This window comes from Chelmon rostratus, chromosome 5 (genome assembly GCF_017976325.1).
Source record: "Chelmon rostratus isolate fCheRos1 chromosome 5, fCheRos1.pri, whole genome shotgun sequence".
Classification (NCBI taxonomy): Eukaryota; Metazoa; Chordata; class Actinopteri; order Chaetodontiformes; family Chaetodontidae; genus Chelmon; species Chelmon rostratus.
Genome location: NC_055662.1, coordinates 10,168,732 through 10,190,723, shown reverse-complemented (window position 1 = coordinate 10,190,723; position 21,992 = coordinate 10,168,732). Strand labels below are relative to the sequence as shown.

Sequence of the window (21,992 nt, the reverse complement as noted above, 5' to 3'; positions counted from 1 at the left end):
TAATGCCTCAGCTGGTCAAGCTGAACTCCATGTTGACACACTTGGCTGAACTTTCATTAATTTAAATCGTGCTGTACTGTTATTAAGCTCAGCAGTATTCAGTCGTCCTGTTTTCAGTTAAATGCTAATGTGGTGAACATAGCGTGCTCACTTATAACCCTGATTCTAAGAAAGCTGGGACGCTACGTACAACATGAATAAAACAGGATGTGATCATCAGATAACTTGATTGGGTATGAAAGAAGTGTCCTGGAAGGCTCAGTCGTTCACAAGCGAGGATGGAGCGAAGTTCACCACTTTGTGAACACATGACTGTATAAAGGATGTTACTACATCAGCTCAGAAAAAAAAAAATTAAAATGGGTAAACGCAGCTGTTTGTAAATGATTGCTTTGTGTTTTTATTTACATACTGCACAGTGTCACAATTTTTTTGGAATCGGGGTTGTAGCATGTATCCAGTTTCTATCCCAACGCATGTGTAGTTATTATGGTAACGTTTAGCATGTTAGCTAAGCTTAGTACAACTGATGTTTGTAATACAGTTTTAAAAGTGTGAGCCAAAGCATTGCTGTGCTCGGTCACAGGCCAGCTAGGCGTTTGCCTGATTTATACTGTCGGCCTGATCTGATGATGTGTCAGCTGCTCACTCGACAAAAGTAAGCATCTGTTGTTTCCTCTTCGCTGGTATCCACTGTACTGTATGAGGCATGGGGAATAGCTTATGTCTGTGTGTTTGTGTGTGTGTGTGTGTCAGAGAGATATTTCTGAAAGCAGCAGGGGATTACCAGTAATACTCCCGCTTCATCTCCCACCCAGAAAAGAAAACAAAGAGGCACACTGTGTCATATTAAAGGCTCATCAACAGCACTTTTTTTACAGTCACAACAGCAACAAAAGGAAATGCTTTTTCTCTGGTTGTAAACATCACACCACAGAAATATTTGGTGATTTATGCCAAAACAAGACAGACTACAACTCTGCCACCTGTAACTGCTCCTTACTACAAAGCTACACCTTCCATCATCATGTCAACAATGACTTCATTAATAACGCATTAACCCTCCCTTTAACTCCTCTCATCCACTTAAACTCACTGTGACATTAATGCTTAGTTTAGTGTAGCTACATGATGAACTAAGTTTTTAGAGAGACCGCCTGGGTGTAAGAACCTACAACAGCCAATGGGTTACGCCATGGCTACAACACACACACACCGATGTCTCAGAGTTAAACAACGTCTCACCGAGAACAGCTGGGGCCATGCAGAGGCAGTCATATTGCGTGACATACTCCATCTTAAAGTCGGAGTTGATGGGATACTGGTGAGCTAATTTGAGCATCTTCTTGAAGGCGTCGTAGATGAAGATGAAGCTGATGAGACAGGAGAAGCCCTCCTCAGTGAACCGGGTGAAGTACTGAACCAAGAAGCTGGCGTCAGTGGCCACGAGCACCAGGCAGAAGAACGCCGACCACAGGCCGATCCACAGGCGGAACTCCAGGTAGTCAAAGTCATTATCTCTGTGCAGACAGAGGCACAGCAAATATTCAAAGATAGCCTAAAATCTACTACATCCTATCACAGGCACTGGGAGAAGTGAAGTGTGGCCATTTTAACCAAAAAGTTGTAACATTATGAGAATAAAGCAGTTTGTACGTGCTGTACCTGCTGAAGTTGAAGAGCAACCGTTCAAACACCAGAACTGGACCGGTGCTGCTGAGGATGGTGAGAGGCTGGCCAGCCAGCAGACAGAACACCCCACCGGTGATCGCTGTGCCCAGAAAGCTCTCCAACACACCCTGCACCCATGGAGAGGAGCAGTTAGGGATTCATTCAGAACGTGAATGGAAAACACTCCACAAACTGGCTCCACAGGTTCAGCTCTCAGTCTCACCTGCATGTTGTCTGTAGCGTCTCCCAGCAGACCACCGAAGGTGATGGCGTTTGTCACAGTTCCCAGGTAAATAAACAAAATGGCCGACAAGGCCTGAATGTGAAATGCATCCGTGAAGTCACTGACGAAGAAAGGCGCTTTTCTTTTGATGTCAAGTATGAGACCCCCAAACAACCTGAAAACAGAGACACAAAGGGTCGTTTTCCACAATATGGAATAGTGCGCATAACAAAAACAGCTATTTAAATAGACAGTTAACTTTGGTTCATTGTACAATAAATTCAAACTCTCATTTGGCTGTTTTTGCAGTTTCAAAAACCTGTATTTACACAACAGGTTGTACTTGAAAGAAATACTTTGTATGCCTAAATTTCACACTTTACAATGGACATTAACTTTTCCATTTTTACACTATTTGAAAGGCCTTCAATGATTCAGTTTTAGGCCAGTTGGCAGGTGAATATAACCACCCATTCTCATATACCAACTCTTATCTAAAAGTGCTTGGTTTTGTCTGTGATTCCATACCTTCCAGTCTTCTTCAGCTCGTCCCCTATAGCGTGTCCCCCTCCTCCGTGACCTCCGTCATGAGGCATGTCTCCGTTCATCTGAGAGTCCCCTCCTGCATACATGTTCTTCCTAAAACACACGCAGTGTTGTTCAGTTCCGGCAGGCTCTTTACCTCTGATTAACACTTCATCACAAGAAAACAGCTGTCATGTATCTACTGGTGTCGACTGGTGTCTTCTCTTGTTGATGTGTGATTAAACAGCCGGCTTGATCAGCGCTCACACGAACAGCTGAAATGCTTTACTGGGCTTTAAATTGAACTCACTGCTGCTCCTTCATAATTGAACACTGTGCTGTCCACCTGCACACACTTCAGTGATTTCTGCAGCGACTGCTTTCCTGTCACATACTGTGCCTACTGCACACACAGCATTCAGAACGGGCGCAGATCTGCAGTGTCTCACATGTTTAAAGCCAGATGATGTTGTAGTCTATCATCCATCGGTTTTCAGTTAGTTGTTTTTAAATGTACTCTTGCACCCTTGCTGGTTATAATATGACTCTTGTTATACATGCATGAAGTGGCAGAATGTCTTTATCGCAGTGCTTCCTCTGTGTGCATGAGCTTAATAAATGACCCGGAGCCTAATAGGCAGCCTGAGGTCCTTGTAGAATCAGTGAACACCCGTGGTTTCAGATAAGATCACAACAAGGAAATCTCTCAAGGGTTTATACCGGTGGGCTACTGTAACTTTTTATAATCCCCTGAAATGTTTTAATGTCATCATAGATGTAAGAAGACTAGCCACAGCCATAATAATGATAAAATAGATAGGAATAGAAGAAGAAATCATAATTTTCTCAAACAAATGAAGTGGCACATGTGTGCTGTACTAGTCTACTACTCTCTCAGATTTGTGCAAAATAAAACAAACTAGCTGCCATTTCCTACTCATTCAGCAGAGCCAAAGAAGCATCAGCAAGCACAGACTAGAAAGCTGGACTTTTATGGACCTTTTGTCAGAGGAGGGGAGGGATTTCGGAGGCTCTATCCTGATGGCCGGGTCCCACTCGCCAGGAGGAAGCACGATCACCTCATCCAGGAACTCATCGATGCCCGCCAGCAGGTCTTGTCTGTCCTTGGCCTTATACGCAATGTCATGAAAGACCTGAACACAGACAGAGGAGGATGAGGCACTGAAGTTTAAAGGTGACCTGTGTGCTGGATTGCCTCTGCTCTATATTTGTCGATAGGGAACAAGCTAAAAGAGGCGTTAACGATCACAACATAAATAAAGTGAAAATGTTTGTCGCGTTCCATGAAAGATCTTATTTTGATGTGCGCACCAGGGTTTGTCTGTAAGCATTAAAATATAAAAAACAGATGATGTGTGTTAATGGCAGTCCAACCTCATCTGACATCAGCGTGGCGATCGCTCGGCCAATCTCATGGTACGACTTGGCTTTGCCTTTGGGTCCAAGCAGGATGAATAAAAATCTGCAAACGGAACAAAGTCATTTGATCATTTATTAACCTTGTTTGTCTGGACAAGTCTCATTTCACAATAAAAGCAGATAACATAATTGTCACTGCATAGAATACAGTTCACAGTTCACTTTTTCTCCTTGGCACCCTTGTTGTATTCACACCTGCTCAGGTGTCTGGTTTGGGAATGTGACAATTTTAGTTAAAGGTTGCAGCACCTTTAGTTTATCTCATTAGAAAGCGCCTGTGTTATTGGCACCTTCCTAAGCTGTGGACATATGCAACATAGGCACACCTGACAATATTTAGCAGTTTCATTGTGTCCACTCCTTGTATATTTTCTGACTTTTTTATGCTGTGTGTTTTGTGAGTTCTTTGTAAAACCTTTAAAAATATGTGTAAGCCACCCTGAGCTGCACCTGGCCCACTGTCTCCTGTCTCCAGAGAAATTCTGGACTGATACATCTTCCTACATTAAACTCTGAACTCAAGAAATTCATAAATAGGAGCTAGACATGAATCTCCGCCACCTTGTGGGAACGGGAACCTCTGTTAAGGCTCCCAACATCACAGCTTGCTGCAGACGAACAAACGCCACAAATGGCGCGTCCAGGAAGTCCACCTCCCCGACCAGCACGTTGGAGGCCTCGGCGTCTCTCGGCAACTTCTTCATGAACTTGTTCCTCAGCTAGGAAGCACAAAAGAAAAGAACAAGAGGAGACATTAAATGTTACGTTCACACCAGCAAGCTACCCAATACAGCGCGCACTGAATTAAACAACCTGCTTCAGAGGACAGGACAGTCCCATTCAGCTTAAATACCAAACCAGGAGGCTGTGTTTCTTTCTGTCATGGTGATGGTCAGACACCTGCTGAGCTCCACAGGTTCAACATTTTACTGCAAAGGACACTCAAGTCATGTGATTGTGTCTCTGACTAAGCAGCTCTCTTTATCTACCACAACTCTTTATCTTCATTGAAAGACTGACAGCTTCATGTTCATGCATGTTTTCCTGACAGCTGCACATTGTAAAACGATGACATGAAACTCCTGCCTCTACACTGCTGGAAACCAGTAACAAGGAGTGATGCAGTTAAGAAGAAACTGTTCAATGTGTGGCTTCATTTCAGGAAGAATGATGATAACAGTGCTAGCTGTAGTGTCTGGAAAACGCTAATTCCAAGTGCTGAAACAATTTTCTACGCAGCGTGATCTTAAATTCCAGGAATGTCGTGTTTTTGAGACTCTGCGTACGAGTGCCACTGCTTCCCAACCGAGCAGCACAGCCAGTGCTGAGGATAAATATCCTGTGTGAATAACAATAGGGACGGGAATAAAAGGCCGGTTCCAGTTGAGAACTGGTTCCAAATCAAACAGTGGAGCTACTCTGTTTCTACACCGTGTTCAGACTCAGAGATCAGAAACAACTATCGGCATATTATGAGGCATATGTCTTATTTGCATTTTAGTGCCTCCTGCTTCAGGTGAGTGTAGAAAACTGAGCCCCCTGGCATGATTGGTGACTCATGTTAAAGCATTTCAAATTTAAATTTGATTCTTACATCTTATAGAATAAAATAAAAAGCCCTTCAGATGTCAGATCATGTTCACCGTACACTTCAGCTTGGGTTGAACAACAAAGTCTATTTCTAGTCTTGTTTTGAACCCAGGAGTTGTTAGTGCGTTAGTTGTTAGTGGCATTTCATCCCACAGTCACATCTGCTTCATACGATGCTTCCTATGCTAAAAAAAAGTAGCACGCCTGTGAGCTGAGATCATTAATAAATAAAACTTCAGAGACGATTAATCATAAACATCTAGATAAGATATGGAAAACTACTGTGTTGGATATTAACTTGAAAACAGCTGAGAGCAGGCGGGAAACATTCACTACAACACAGCCGGGGACAGTTCACAGGAGCTCTGGATGTCACATAGAAGTAGGTTTTACATCAATGAGAGTTTGAACAATACCTCTTCTTCAACATCTCTCCACATAAAACATTTACAGCTGAATTTCAGTGTTGTTTTTAGTTTTTAGTTCCCAAAAATTAAGGTTACTGACAATGTTCTTCTCCTCCATTACACCAGACTGTTTGAGCCTCATAAAGGTTTAAATGAAGCATTCACCAATTAATCGCACTACGCACAGTCCATTCACAACAACTACAAAGACTTAACAGCAAAAAGTCCAGCAACCATCAACTGTTTGCTGTCAAAACCCTCACCAGCTTTCTTTTTTAGTAAAATTCTTACTGCTACGTACTTCACCACATTAATAAAGTGACTGTTCCCCCCAAATTATGATCACCTTCTCAAATCACCTTTCCTAATTGCAGGATGTTTATGCTTTCTAACTAGTGGAAAGATTAGATGCACTTTTATGGATTAGTCCTGTTTTCCAACGTGTTCAGATAAGGTCAAAGATGTGCTACCATCCCACTGAAGCAAAGCTGCTTGGAGATACAAGAATTTCACTTTTATCCAGACAGGCTGCATTCAGTCAATTATTACATATACAACTTAGCAGATTCTTCATTTAAGTTTTTTTTATGAAACATGTCATCATTCTGCTTCACAGGGATCAATTCAGTGTTTTAAATGTATCCAAACTATCCATACTTCTTCATAACATCGACTCTACCCAATTTGTGTTGCTTTGTCAGGTTTCTTTCATTTGTTCTGACTTTCTTCTTTTTTTTTAACTATGCACATTTCACATGTCATCAAGAAGTGAATGACCTGCCCAGAGAACGGCCTGATAAGTTTCAAGATGCCAAACCGAGTAGAGTATCGGATGACGTTACATGTGGCATTAAAATCAGCTGTGCCAGGATTTAAATTGGATTAGATCACAAACAACACTGACTGGCTACTAGTAAATAACACAGAGGCCTACTGGATAAAGAGCTTACAAATGTAGCCTTAGAGCACTTTCGTCATTCTGAAATAAATTCAGTGTTTACAAAAAGATAAAGTAAAAATGACATTGTTAATAAAGAGAATTGACCTATTTTTTTAATCCTATCTGGTACCAACCAACAGTAAGGAGAGAACATAAAAAACAGTCCAGTATACTCGAGGTAAAAAGAGCAAAATGGAGACTGGCTGTCTGTCTGTCACTTGTCATCATGCCCGCCCTACCCAGATCATGTACTGGCGGGATCATTTCCATCAACCTCTGAGGACTGAAATCCCATAAACTTGTGACCTTCCACTGGTTAGATGCAAACAGATCCAATCAGAGGCTGTTGAGCTGTCTTGGCAATGGGTTTGTCTGTCAATGATTGAGTCCAGAGGTTAAACCTGTGTAACCGCACTCCCTGTCCTGTGTGCCGTCAACGCTAATCCACGCCACACTGCCCTCATAAACTAGGTGTACCTGGATCTGTTCCTGTCCCGCTCGATTCTCAACTGGCATGAGGCACAAATTAAATTATCTCAGACTGAAACCTACTCATTTTTTTCTTTTTTTTGGTTTTGCACATCTGAGTTGTAAGTTACTGAATGACATTTACTGTTTTTCATGGTGAAATTGTTCTTACTGCTCAGCAATGTGCTAAAAGAGTGCGTTCATTGAACATGCTCATATCAGTGAACAGTGAACTGAACGAGTTTACTAAGGAACGAGAACGTAGGTCATTACCTGAGTTAATGATGCGTTACAAAAAACATCAATTGATAAACTAGTATGACTGCATCATGGTTGTCTGCCAACCATTCAAGTTGCAGTTTACACCCATGTCAGTCCAGACTCATACAATATGTGTAGTGAGGACTTTGAAGGAATTAAAATGTATTAGGTGTATTTTTTGGTGAAATGGAAGTTCTCACTATATTGACATGTAAGGTTCCAGTGAATCATTTCCAGTGAGAAACATGCTGTCTTCACTTAGAGTCTATTTTTCAAGAGGAGCACAGAGGACTGATAGAGAGCTTCATCGCATGGTGCAACGACAATCACCTGAAGCTCAATATCAGCAAAACCAGTGAGCTCATGGTGAACTACAATGCTTCAAATATGGATGCTGCTGCAAAGAAGCTACAAGAGGTGAATACATCACACACACATCTTGAACCCAGCAGCACAGAGGTGGGCGCCCAAGATTCCACCAGTTCAGCATCTGACCAAATGTGAAATATGGTCACAATCTCTTCTTGGCCCTTTGTAGAGCATTATGATGACACAGTGAAGCTGACCTTTGACCTTTTGGATATAAAATACCATCACTTCTTCATTTTATCCGGTGAGGCACTTGTGTGAAATTAGGGTATGAGTTAGCGTACATGCGCCGCCTCTCCATTTTCATCTCCTTGCAGTTCTCATGCATTGGTTTCATGTTGATGACTGTGTGGTTGATGTGGCTGCTCTGACAAACATTATATCGGCGTTCGAGTTTGCTGTTGTGTAAAACGTTCTCAAATTGTTGTCAGTTGTTATTAACTAAGTTATACTGGCCATTCAATTGAATACAGAAAACATGAGGTCATACTGTGCAACATTTAATATGAGATCAGTACAGAGACTGACCTCCTCTCTGCACCCTCACCAACAGCTGCAAAGTCCCTCTACAGAAGTCAAACTCACAGGAATTTTCAACCCATAAAGGAACACTTCGACTAACGACTAAAACTGTGAGACGAATGTAGTGGAGTAAAAATTACAATATTTGCCTCTGAGACGTAGTGGAGTAAAGCATAAAGTTTCATAAAATGGAAATACTCAAGTAAACCTTAAATTTGTACTTAGGGACAGCACTTGAGTAAATGTACTTGTAAATGTAAATGTACTCCACCATTGACAAGTAGACAGACATGTACGACAGTGAGCTGCTCCTGTGAAGTGTGAACTTACACAACACTGCTGCTCAGTGCCGCCTCCTCCTCAAAGGAGCAGTCCACCAATATTCCCAAAAACACACGTTCTTACTTAACCCTGGTGGTAATACAGTCATGGAGAGTTTACCCAGGTTGGAGCACATGTCTGACATATTTTCCCATCCCTATATGTTGTCAGCAGTTTCCATAGGGACTAGTTTATGGTAAAATGAGCTGTGGTTGTAGTTTGTTTTGTGGATTACTGGACGTTGTTTCGGGAAAGATGTTGAATCTCAAAACCTGAGCAAAAAAAAATAAAATATCTGCATGACTATATATCTGCAGAGGTATGTTTTTGTAATTGGAATAAGTGACCCTTTGAAATCAAAACCACTGCAGTATGGACTTCCATTAAAATGAGATTTCCTAATTAGGCTGCGCAAACATAATGACAAGTCTTTTTACCTATGCAACACAATGTTGGCCTTCTGGACAGTGCAAGAAGTGATGAGCCAACGTTTTAACACATTTTAATACATAATTCATAAGTCAGCTATGCATCTAATCTTAGTCCACTCTTTGAATATGAATCTGCCGGCCTCTCTATCTCCGTCTCTAGCTCATCTGTCGTCAAGCGTTGTCAGACCTGTGGCCGGTGCGGAAATGACCACTTGTCCACTGAGGAAAGTTCTGTATTTATAGGCTGAGTGGGTGTAGAAGAGCTTCAGTTCAGGAGCTGTGCTTCCTGTCCAGTTGTCTCTTTCCTACTCTCTCTGTCCCACAGGAGGACTTACTGGATCTGCGTGACCTAATTCCCTCCTCTCAGAGGCCCGGTCTGGAATGAGACCACATGAACAAATGGCTGCTACGAACTGTGATAATCTAACTATTCCACTATCAGAATCAATGGAGCCCACAGGGTGATGTAACCCGTCTGGAAAATATCAAAGCAACTACTTTGAGGTCATCTACTGCACCAACTCGCTTCAGCAGCAGTTTTCTGCAAAGGAAACTGATCTGAAAGTTTGTTTTGCTGCTAATCCAATTGTCATAAATCCACTCAGGTCAGAAAATGAAATGGGAATTAAGGAATTTAAGTCTATTCAAAGGCACTGCAAAAAAGTGAGGACAAAAAAAAGCTCTGATATCTCCTCTATCCTAAGATTCAGCATCTCATAAACTTGTAGTGGAAGTGGACTAGAAGACTACAAGTGTGTCCTATCCATTGTGACTTAATCATTGATTTTTTTTTCTCTCTGTACATTTTCTCTCTCTTTCTGTTACTCATTGTATTAAACATCCCCGGTCTAAGCGTCATCCTCGCTGCTGCCCCTTCTTGCTACAAAATCTCCACACTGACCATCAAAGGAAACGTTTATTCTGATTTTTCTACAGACCTGAGGTGCAAATGCTGAGGTGAGTAGAGATATTACATAAGCAATTTGAATATAGTTTGACAGGTCTGGGCGCAGCAGGTTCAGAGCAGCTGCAGCAGGTTGGGTAATGACGACAGCGGGTGGAGCAATGGGCCTCATGCAAGAACCACAGATTTGTGGTATTTGCCAGTTTTCTAATACAAATTTTCTCATACGTAAGAGCAAAATTCAAGGGTGGTCCAGGCCTGTCGTAGGAGTAACAGTCTGACTTTCTCCACAGGGGGAAACTCTGACCTGAAGTCATTACGACTTAATCACAAATAAATATCAAACAAAAATGAGCTAAAATGAAATATATAACTAACATTAACACACTGCTAAAATAATAATGCTAAGAATCAAATATGGTGAATGTGAAGATACTTGTGACCAGGTGGCATGCAATCACTTGAAATAGGAAATTCTGGAGCAGTGGTTCAAGCAAACCTCACAGGAAAAAAGTAAGAGTGATTTAGGATATGAACTGAAAAATGTTTCCTCTGTCCTGAACCAGCGGCAGTCAGCTGTGACTGGTTTCTCCACTTCTGAAGTAGATGAGGCTACATCAGGCTAACAAGTTAGCTTTGCAATGCAGTGTCAAGTGTGATAAATGATTGACACAACCTTCACCGGACTGGACCAATGCACCACTTTACTTCTGTTTTCCAGTCTGAAAGAAATGTCAGACTTTTCCTGAATCATCCCTTAAAAAATGTATTTTCAGAATAATGGAGCACACAGTGAGTGAATCAAGTCTAACACCTGGTTTAAAATAGTTGTTAATTAGCCAAACACCTGAGTTGATAGCCTCTGGTGAAGGCAACTTTATTCAGGTCTAATTTGAATGAGATTTTCTCTCATGATCTTGGTAATTCACTGACTCATCTGTCACAAATGTGACTGGACTGGATTTCTTGTGGAGATTTTTCAGACTTAAATCTCACAGAGGAAACTGAACTTGATAAGAGTTTACCTCACATCATAAAGTCTCTGCTGTCTGCTTTGTGGCGTATTTCAAAATATCCAGCAGAATGACATAAAATCCCATCAATTTCAAGTTCCAAGAAATAAAAATGCTCCAGTCCTGTTGACCACAGTGATGAAACACTACAGCAAAAGTATTTAGAGACGAAATCAGAATAACAAAAATAGATTTCCACTTATATCATCGTGTTGACTCACCTGGTCTTTTTCCGGTTTGTCTGAAATGTCATTCAGGCTGCTGGAGGTCAGGTTCCGGTGAGTTGTGGTGGGACTATCTGTGAAAACACATCAACCCTGAACAGTTAAAACAACTTCACCTTCACCAGGACCTAAGAACTGAAGGGAAAAGGAGGCAGAGACCCAAGAAAAGACAGTGGCCCAGAAATTTTGCTCCACATGCAGTGCCGGGAAAAAGTATAGAGCAACAGCGGCCTTCATGCAAACCGCACACAGAAACGTTAAGAGATTTCACCATAAACTCTCATCTACTTCATAAAGGCTGGAGCACATCGGAGGACAAATTCCTTACGACGTGCATGCACTCACTTCAGATGTGCACACTCATATAGTACTTAATGCTCTACAGCCACAAAATGACTTTTCAAATCTCAAAATAAAGAGCAGACATCCATTGGTCCACTTTATTCTATACCAGTCATTAAATTAATATTATTCAAACATCTCTCTCTCTAAGCTTGTTCAGCTTGTGGGGGATTAGTTAAGATGACCAAAAAAAAAAATCATTTTGTGCAACCTTACTCTGTAAAAAATAATCAAGAGCATTACTGTTGAGAATATCTGATCATTTCAGGGTCCATGTTTCACATCAATGTCCTCCACTAAGTGCAGGTGGACGGCACACTCTGATGGACGCTCTGCTGACTTTGAGTTTCGGCTTGTCCACGCCAGCATCTGAGATCTGACAGCAGAACGTGACCTTACTTCAGTCCCCGAGCTGTCAAAGACGAGGGACGGCGTCCAGAGACAAATCTCAACGAGCGCAAATTCTGACGCCACTGTAGCCTCTTACACATCTGCCCCCTGAGCATTGTGGGTAATAACTTGCTTGTCAGTATGATGCAGCCAGTATAAAAGATGAAATTGTAATACTTGTATAGAGTAAATAAAATAATAAAGGGGGAAAACAACTAAATTTAAAGGAAATACTTAAGGGATTAAATATCAAGTCTTAGCCAAATATTTCCATAAAGGTTTGGGGACAGAAAATCCCTTAAAATAAATAAATAAAAACAGCCTGACAGGGATGTAAAACTAGTCAATGACACTACTATATAAAGCACATAAAAATGAGTTCTACTGTACTGGACACATGGGGTCTGAATGACAGGTGTGGGAACAGTTTACACTACAGTTTGGTCACGCCTACGTTCAAACTGCAGCTGAAAGATTTCTCATGTTACATGTGACACAAATCTGATGTTTTCAGATCTGAGTCAACAAGAAAATTACCAATGTTTTTCTGAGTCACATTGATTGGATATGATACTGAAGCATCTGACATTCAGCTGAGGACATAAATATCATTTTGGGGTCCTGGCAGATTGGCTGAGTGAATGTTATTATATGGACGATAATTGAAAACCCAAATACACTTCTACTACTTGGTATTTTTAAAGATGCCTCAGTTTAGTAAAAACTCAAAGGAGCAACAGGAGCAGTGATTCAGAACTGATCAGTGGTCTGCAGCATGAACGTAGACTGGGCCCAGTGAACTTACTAAGCCAGTCCATGCTGGTACTCCTTTGGGACTGCAAGTCCTCCATTGATATGCGACCCGACAGGCAAGTCACAGAGTTCTCAAGAGGACTGCGAGCTTTTAGTAGCAGCAGCAGGTTATCAAACCCAATCCAGGGAAGCAAAAAAGGAAGAAAGAGAGATGGGAGGAAGAGATGGCAGGAGAGTTGATAGACAAGCCCACTGAGATAAGCAATTTGTTAGAGAACAAAATCAAGTGGCAAGTGTTAAAACATCTGTAAAACGTGATATTATCTGGATTTTCACAAGCTACACAGAGAAAACGTGAGGTGAGAGCAGCGGCGTCATTAAATCAGGGCAGCCTGGGTCATTGGACCTGAATACAAGAGTCAAATTGTCTTTTAATAAAGCCAGTGATGCACTTTATCCTCGCAGAGTTGTAATCAATTAATCATTATTAGCGAAAGCCTTTATCTCAGTTCTGCTCAGGCTTTGATGTGTGAGTTTCTATTTGAACATTACAAAGCAGATTATGAACAGAGGCAGCTTTTCTTTGATTGAGTCATAAACTTGTTTCCTGAATCTAATATCAGGTAATAAATAACTTGTCTTTCCAAGGACCCAAGGCTGGAAACACATTAATGACATTGTCAACACACTGAAAAATCTAGTCAGTTACAATCATAGCACACACACACGTGTTGTTTTTGTCAATGAGATATCAGTGTGTGTGTGTGTGTGTGTGTGTGCGTGTGTGCGTGTGCGTTTGGGCTGCCACGTTGTTCACTTTGAAACAATTTTAAATCAATGTTTTTAATTTGCAGCTGCCCAAGGACAATATTTATTACAACTTCATGAACAAAGGATTTTGTAGCACAATCACTGTCAGTGCGCTGTACATGCAGGATACACCAGACTGATGTTAAATCCATTTCGTACAGCTACTACAATCCTATTAAAAGGGCAAATTAAGCCAACTTCCATTACTTTTGTGGGCTTAATGCATGAATCTGAATTCAGACTCTTTGTAATAATCTGTCTGGGATAACTTTCAGTGAAGCAAAGTGACAGCCCATCCTGAGTGAAAAGGTGTTACATTCTGCTGTGAATAAAACATGAATTTCAGCAAAAGGAAAAGTGAATGAAGCGAGAGCCATATGAACATATATCAGCAGGGATTTTAACTGCCATAAATGATAATCTCTCAAGTTCCCTATTAGTCATATCCTATCAAAACACTGGGTCAAGTTTTATGATTTGTCATGGCCCTGGACTTTTCTCACCAGTATCATAAATTCATGCACCAGCTCAGACCTTTAGTGTTGGCATTTACAGCTGAAGTCAATTTGAAACGAGCTCCACCTGCTCTTATAAGGTGCACACCCGATTTAAAGTCTTATGCATCTGTGGGTTAGTACACTATCCTAAAGTGAGTACATTGTGTTGTTAGAGTGAGTACAACATATGTTTGCAATGAATTATAAAAACACATCTACACTCTTCAGTTGAATGAGAGGATTAGTGAGCAAGTAGTAGCACTGTAGTAGCAAAATGTTTTCAAATTAAACGGTTTCCAGACCTAATTTCTGATACTGTCTCCAATAAAAATGTTTTTAAGCATCTATTAAGGGGATGTTGGTACTTATTTAGGACTATTAAGTGCCACATTAGTGGGTTCATGCAGAGGAGGGCAGCAGTGTGCCCTTTATAGCACACTGTGGCATTCCTCATAGTCCTCGAAAACTCACTACACACCTCAGGCCATAACTTTGGTTCACAAAAACATCTAAATCCAACCCAGTAATGCAGATACTGCATCTACATCTAAAAGACTAAAATAGCTGATTTTGTTTTTTGTTGTTTTTTCACAAATCATTTGAGAAAAAAAGAAGAAGACTGCACCAAACTGGCATCAGTATTACCGTTTTCCTGGTTGGAAAACAGCCTACTTGCACTGGAGACTGTCTTGCCAATGTCGGCCAGAGAGCGCAGATTGGACTTCTTGGTCTGGTGACGATGTTTCCGTAGCAACGTGTACATCACTTTGTCCTTCAGGTCTGCTTTGAGCTGGCCGATCTCTATCTGGTTGTCAGTGATCATCTCTGAAGGTGCAGAGAGAGGGGAGGGAAGACAGAGGAAGAAGAAAGATGATTTCAGACTGGGGATACAAACGTTTTGCAACTGGACCATGCTGCATGTCTTACAATTGATTAGTTTATCAGAGCACGATTAAAACCACAAATCTATTGAACTTAGTGTCACAATTTGAAGCCAGCAAAACCTCATTGTCAACATGCTACAATTAATAAATTCTTGGCATTTTCACTTTAAATACACCAGGAACAACTGAACCAAAAAAAAACTTTTCGTCAAATAAACAAAATAAAAAATTCTGCTGTCGTTTCAAATCATTTTTAATTTTGGTTCTATTTTTTTGCCCTTCATGCAGCATTTTACCCAACTGCCTTAATTTAGGACCAACATCACTCAAGGCAAATACTCAAAGCAACACAAAAAGTCTTGAAAGGACTCAATTAGTGCCTCCCAGACCGTACTGCTCCTGTATGAAAGTCTTTGTGGCATCGTAAAATAGCTCAATCAAAAGGTCTAGGATATTTTGGAAGAGAAAGTCAGAAGCCTGAATGCTGACAGATAGCAGCCTCGGGGACTTTCTTCTCTCATGGAGGGGTAGTGCTGTTAATGGCCCATCAGTCAGGTCGGCTGGCCTCAAAGCAAGAGGCCCAGCTCTGCACGGACTGTACACTCTATGCAGCACAGTCAATTACTTCACATTAATCACTCCAAGTGGTAACTCTTCCTCCTGCTCCCTCATGCAGACAAAAAGGAAAAGGGTTGACTGTCCTCAAATTAGGAAGTTTTTGTGTGACCATTTACAAACTACTATTTGAGTCGCTCTTTGTTCTAATATACAGTAAAGCACAGTATAGGCTGGACTTCAGCGAGCTGTAGCCTTTTGCAACTCTTACTGTAAATGAAAGAAGGGTAAGGAAAAAAAAACTTGTGTGCCCTCTGTGATGCATCAATCCATAAACCTGCACGCAACACTACAGACCAGCTCTTAATGTCCTGTACATCAGAGAGCAAATCAAACTGGTAGATGGGTTCCTGTATTACAGGCAGGAAGGTGCTGACCTTCATCAGTGATAATGTTTTGTAATGTCAAAAAAAGTATAAATAAAGATTTGAAACCTAAAAATTACTTAATTACAATATAATTGTGATGTTCACTGGAAATAGAGTGTAAAGATCATGTGCTTCATAAACCCAACAACTAATCACTTTTTACTGCATATAACAATGTCAGAGTACTTCCTGCAACCCTAAGCCCCGCCCTCCTTAGTTACTGTTGCTACACCTGTCAAGCTTTTCATTGGCATTGCTCATATCAGAGTTAGCTGTCATAATAGTGGCAGATTTACCATTGACATTCCCGGAAATTTCTGAAACACTTGGCCTTCAAATCCTCACAAACAAAAGCAGGCTTCTCATTTTCTCATTTGTCAACTAAAACGATGACTCTCAGTCGCAAATTTTATAAGTGTTGCTAGCTAATGTAAGCTAATGCTAATGCTTGAACTCCGTGAGTCAACTGAGAAGTTTGTCTCTAGCTGACATTTCCATACGACACATTTTAAAACGAGAACTGACTAAAAGGCTCTTAAATATGTACTTGGTGGCTGTGTACATGATACAATGCTAAAACACTGAGACTAAAGCTACATGTCCCAGGTATAACATCAGCATCCTCACCAGCTGTTGATCCTTGTAATGTATTTAAGGGAGCAGTATTTGTGTATTTCAGTGTAGAGCTAGTTTGCCTACTAGTTGCATCCTGGCTCACAGATCCAGAAACAGCGGCTGTGTCAGTCCTGAACAGATATTTTAACGCAACTGTGACACAAAATAACATAGAAAGCTAATGACATCCCCACAATGGTCGTAAGCTAGTTAGCCAGACATGCTAACATTTGCTGTTTACCTCAAAGCAAATAAAGACAAAGTTTAATCTATTACTCACATGTTTGTTCTTGTGTTTTAGGTTTTTGAAAGACTACAAAAAAGACTCCACCTTCCAAACTCTTGAGAAACAGAGTTTGGGTCTTCTTAGAGCCTCATGCTCTCCACATCAACATGTACAGAAGCTTTTCAGGCCTATTGGAGCCTAGCTACAGCAACTAAGCTATGATTGGACAGTTGCTGCTCGGAGGAGGGGTTTAGCAAAAGCTCAATTAGCTGTACCCCAATTAATTGCAATTTATCTTGTTAAAGAGATAAGTTGACAAGTGACAAGTGGGCAACTTACCAACAACCTGAGGCAGAGTGGAAGCTTCCATGTCCAGCATGATGGTGCCTTTCTCTATGCACGTCCGCAGTTCAAAAAGACTATGTAAGGACAGCGTGGCCACATGGGGCTTACTCCAGCGTTCACCTCCTTTCTCCACCTTCTCCTCAAACTTGATCCACCTGGAGGGATGTAAAAGACAGACTAGATTAAAGTGGGAAAGTTACAGGCAACAACAGAACATGTAAACATTCAAACAAGGTTCAGTATTAATACATTTTATGCCATAATCTTGGTTAAGTGCTTATAGTATGTGGAAGTGCTATTCAGTACATTTAAGAATGATGAACTAACCAACAAATGGAGACCTTGTGGGACACCAAGCTACATTAAAGGACTGCTCAATATATCAACATGCAAAAAGCCCAATATACAAATACAAATAATAAAATAAACTGAAGTTCATTCCTAAACCATAAAAAGTCTCTTGAGTGCTTGTATGGAGTTTTGTCACACAACCACGACCGTTAGAGTTTATGTCAAATTTCCCAGGCAACTCACCCCTGTTCACATTTAATATGTGACTACGAATAAAATACATACATGGGTCATAAGTATGTCTATACAGTGTTGAGGTTACATCATTACATTGGGAAACAGGTCTAAAATGTATATATATATATATAAAGACATGAAGACGTCAGTTAATGAGAATGATGTCAGGTACCCAGTGGCACGTAACGTGCTGATATTCACTGTATATTTGGTTAATGAAAAGGCCAATAAACTTCAGAGGGCAGTGATGCGCGGTGGAAAGTACTGATAATTAAACAAAAATGTCTTGGCCAGCCGAAAAAGCAAATATTGATGGGAAAGAAATTGGAGCGTAGCTTCACATGAGAGGTTATAGAGAGAGGTATAAGTTCTTTTGTTTATGGTCAAGGTAACGTGATCTGTTCTTAAATTCAGAGGCAGTGTTATCATTTCTACTTTCTTTGTGTATTTTTTAATCACTCCCCTTCCCCCTCTGTCAGTCTCAGAGATGAGAAACTAAGCTGGTACTGAACAGTTATTTCTATACCAGGGCTTTATTTGGCCAGTTTGACTGCCAAAATTGCACTTGGCAAGCAGCCTGCACTGCCCAGCACTTGTGACATGTTTTATTCATTTTGAGCTCCCCGGTCTCAGTCTCTGCAGCGATTTGCAGAATAATACATTAGACATTTAAGATGTAGGATTGATTTATTTCACCTTTTATAAGCAATATGTCAGTGAATCTTAAAAAACAAACAACTGACTCTTCTTGAAGGGTCTGGAACTGTAGTCCTATTTTAACCTTTTTAACCCCGCTCATCATCTGTCATTGATTTCTTCTACTTGAACTTTTGACTGCAGGGAAATCTGCTCTCATGAGAAGAAAAATATTTTCTTGTGGACATGTTTCACCATAGTATTGTGTATGTTACTGTGTAAACTGTAGCACCGAAGGAACACAATTGTGTTCCTCTGTATACTGAATAATGTGTATTGAGAGAATGAAATGAATGAAATGAAATCTACCTTGCACTTTGAAAACAATCCCAGGTAGTTAAAATTTTGGTCTGTTATTGATCATTAGGTGTTTTCCCCTGATGGTTGACATGATGATAAGAAGTCCAAAGTGTCAAAGGGCATGATGCACTTCATTTGCCTTTTGACTTACATGTATTCATCCAATCCAGGCTAAACTCTTAATCACCCCTCCCAGTCTGTAGGTTTCTGCAGGACTGATGAGCTTTATTGTCACCTTTTGAATTCACCTTTTCAAACTCATCATCTGTCCATATCAATCCTGGAGAAGACTAAATTTCTGTATCATTTTCAACTCAAATAAAAGCTTAGCCTCGTAAAGCCCTCCTGTGTTTCAGTAAAAGTAGTAGTAAAAGTAAAACTTTTAAAGTATACTGGAAGACTGTGACAGCAGAGGTCCTCTGAAAATCATTCAACCAACAGTGAACCAAAATGCAACTTCTATCTGCAGAACAATTGGTCAGAGGTTAGGATAACAAATCAACTCATTTGGAGCCTCAAACAGCAGCCCAGGAATCCAGTTTCCCCCTGAGAGAGCTTCACTCATCCAACGCTAATGATGCATAAACAATCATCCCATCTCTATCCCATCCCATCCCACTAGTGGGCCACACAGGAGAAACCTGTGAAAGCCTGCGTGCTCGCTTTTTATGCTGCTCCGAATTCAAAGCACACAGCAGATTCCCTAATGTGATACTGTTACATTAGCTGGAGTTTAGAAACGTTTGTTCAGTTATTTGCCTGTGGGAAGGATGTTTAAAACAATCTAAAGAACAAAAATAACAGTTTTTGAGGTAAACTGGGAGATTTCTGGATCCTCAAAATAAAAATAATCAACTGTATTACATTTTTAAATGAGTGAGAGTCAATGGAGAAGCTTTCTAAACATCATTGAAATCAAAGGTGCACATACAGGAACTTCAAGAGGAAGCCCCAAGTCTGAGACTGAGTTGCTTACCTGGCCGTCTCCTTCCACTCCATCTCCTGTCCATCCACCGACAGCAACTCATCCAACTCAGTGAAGAGTTGTGGAGGCGCTGGGCCGTCATCTTCCTCTCCGAGGATGAAGCGGATTCTCTCGGCTGCCGGTGAGACTGTGGAGAGAGGAAAAATACTGCGGTTCATAGGCTGGCACTGATGCCCGTTGGGCAAGGGTTTGGGCGCTGGCTTCCCCTCCTCAGCTGGACCCTTAAAGTTGACCTCAGGAGGAGAAGGTGGTGGTGGGATTTTCACCATGACCTCCTCTCTTTTCTCCTCCGTGTCTTCCTCCTTTTCCTCTTTCTCCTCTTGGTTATTGTTGTTGTTGGACATCTTAAAAAACTCTGTGACCCCTCTTTACTCTCCAAATCAGCTGACCCAGGGTTTGCTCCTCAGATAGCAGCCGGCAAGCGACACAAGCTCACCGAGTCCCAAAGCTGCAGCTAGACCCTCATTAAAGTCTCGGGTGGAAGTGACAGTCGCTCTCAGCTGCCTGCTCCAGCACTTTGTGAACCAGGTAGGAGGGGGCCGATGGGGTTTAGGGGTCCCCTCAGTGACAGTGTCCCCACAGCTAGCCCCTTCTCCCTCTCTGCCCCCTCTGTTCAAATAGGCCTTCGCCATTGGCCCTCCAGCCTTGGCAAGCTGCCCTGGAGCCCCTCATTAACAATTAGGAAATGGTCCACAAACTGGCCTATTCTTCAGCAGAGGCTTGGCTTTCCTTCCCTTGTCTTCTCATTTGAATATTTAGAGAGCAACACAAACAGAATTTCAACAGGACTGATACATAAATTATACTTTTCATAGCTTTTCAAACATGCTGTAAGTGGTCGACACCATCACAGCTCGTTGCAACAAGTGGAAACAATGTTTGAACTTTGAATGAGAGTCCACAAACACTCACTACCCTCTTTTCATGAAAGCAGGCCCATGCATGTAGAAAGCTACACACAAAGATTATTGTCAGACAAGCAAACAGCTACACAAGACCAGCGCATCATTAGAGCTGCAGCCTGTTCCAGGAAAGGCTCACAGAAATTAAATTATGGCATCTCTGCCTGAGGAATCAGAATGCATCAACGCTGCAAATTGCTCTTGTGCACATGTTGCATGATGGAGATCGATGTGAAATTGCTTTTTCAAAGATTAAACTTAAAAACAGTTTACGGAGCCTCCAGCATTGCCCATGTACCATGATTTCATCTGATCTGAAGTCGAGCACCGCCCAGCCAAACCTCAGCCAACAGATATCTTGACTTATCACAGCAGGAATAGCACAGGTGTAACTAAATACCATTAATAAAGGCTTATCTCCATTTCAAGGCCCTTTGGGTTGCACCTGCTATTCATAAATCCATAACTAAGTCTGAACATAAAGTCCTTCCAAAGGTCTTGGCAAATACAGTTTCAAACTTGTGATTTATTAAATCAGATTGCACCATTAAAACTTAAGAAATGTGCAGTGGATACTTTAGGAATGTAATGTGTCGCTAGGAACCATCTATAGCACCAAGAGCAATGAACTATGTAGACAGGAAGTCACTGTAGAATCACAAGCTAGTATAACTTCTAAAAATTACAGTTTTAGAGGGACAAAATATATGTAATTTTAGCAATTATTGCCACCACACATAATCCTGGAGGGGATCACACGTTTGGTCGTGTGTGTGTGTGTGTGTGTGTGCGTGTGTGTGTCTGTGTCCGCAGATAATCTCACATACTTCTGGACCCATCAGCCGTTTTTGTGCACATTTATAAGTGTAAGCTGAAGGACCTCTCATGATTGAGGTGATTCACGGTTTTATGGACGGCTCTGCTTCATATCGCCATTGACTGCTGACTCCTCACTCCTCTTAATTAGCTGCTGCAAGTGATCATGCTTCAGTCTGGCTGCTTGTTTCCGCTGTAGGGACAATGTGCGTGGCGGTCACATTGGTGATGGTGGTCTTTTGTTGCACTTTAAATTTAACATTTTACACGGCTGTTTTTCAGGGTGTCTCTGCTTCCTTTCACTACACTCATGCACACATCATTATTAAACAGCATTTAGCACATTTCAGGTCAGATATGTTGACTGTATGCAATATCATCTCTTTTTTAATTACTCTTCATTTAATCTTCACAATAAATGGGTCATATATTAGCAAGTTAATGTGGCCTTTATCAGTTGGTTGAGTTAGCTACACAATGGCTATACCTGGCAGTTAGTGGGTAAATGTTTAGTAACAACTAATCTCTGCATGAGTAGTTTGTGTGATGCAATCCCTTTTAATTTAGTCGGGCATAACACTTTACTTTGTAAGCATTCACTTTAGAAGTAA

At 41.2% G+C, this 21,992-nt stretch overlaps 1 protein-coding gene across 2 annotated transcripts in view; it reads right to left on the bottom strand.

Moving 5' to 3' along the window:
• slc4a4a (solute carrier family 4 member 4a) overlaps positions 1-21,992 on the bottom strand; it is a 54,784-nt gene that overhangs the window by 12,453 nt on the left and 20,339 nt on the right. The window contains exons 5-15 of one of the 2 annotated variants that reach the window (XM_041936903.1): positions 19,655-19,790; positions 17,149-17,309; positions 14,747-14,926; positions 11,307-11,383; positions 4,421-4,578; positions 3,815-3,902; positions 3,419-3,573; positions 2,423-2,533; positions 1,895-2,069; positions 1,666-1,799; positions 1,246-1,520 (exon numbers count right to left, since the gene is read on the bottom strand). In XM_041936903.1, the coding sequence (XP_041792837.1) occupies positions 1,246-1,520; positions 1,666-1,799; positions 1,895-2,069; positions 2,423-2,533; positions 3,419-3,573; positions 3,815-3,902; positions 4,421-4,578; positions 11,307-11,383; positions 14,747-14,926; positions 17,149-17,309; positions 19,655-19,790 (1,650 nt within the window). The remainder of the gene's footprint in view (positions 1-1,245; positions 1,521-1,665; positions 1,800-1,894; positions 2,070-2,422; positions 2,534-3,418; positions 3,574-3,814; positions 3,903-4,420; positions 4,579-11,306; positions 11,384-14,746; positions 14,927-17,148; positions 17,310-19,654; positions 19,791-21,992) is intronic. The other variant, XM_041936904.1, reaches the window with a different exon arrangement.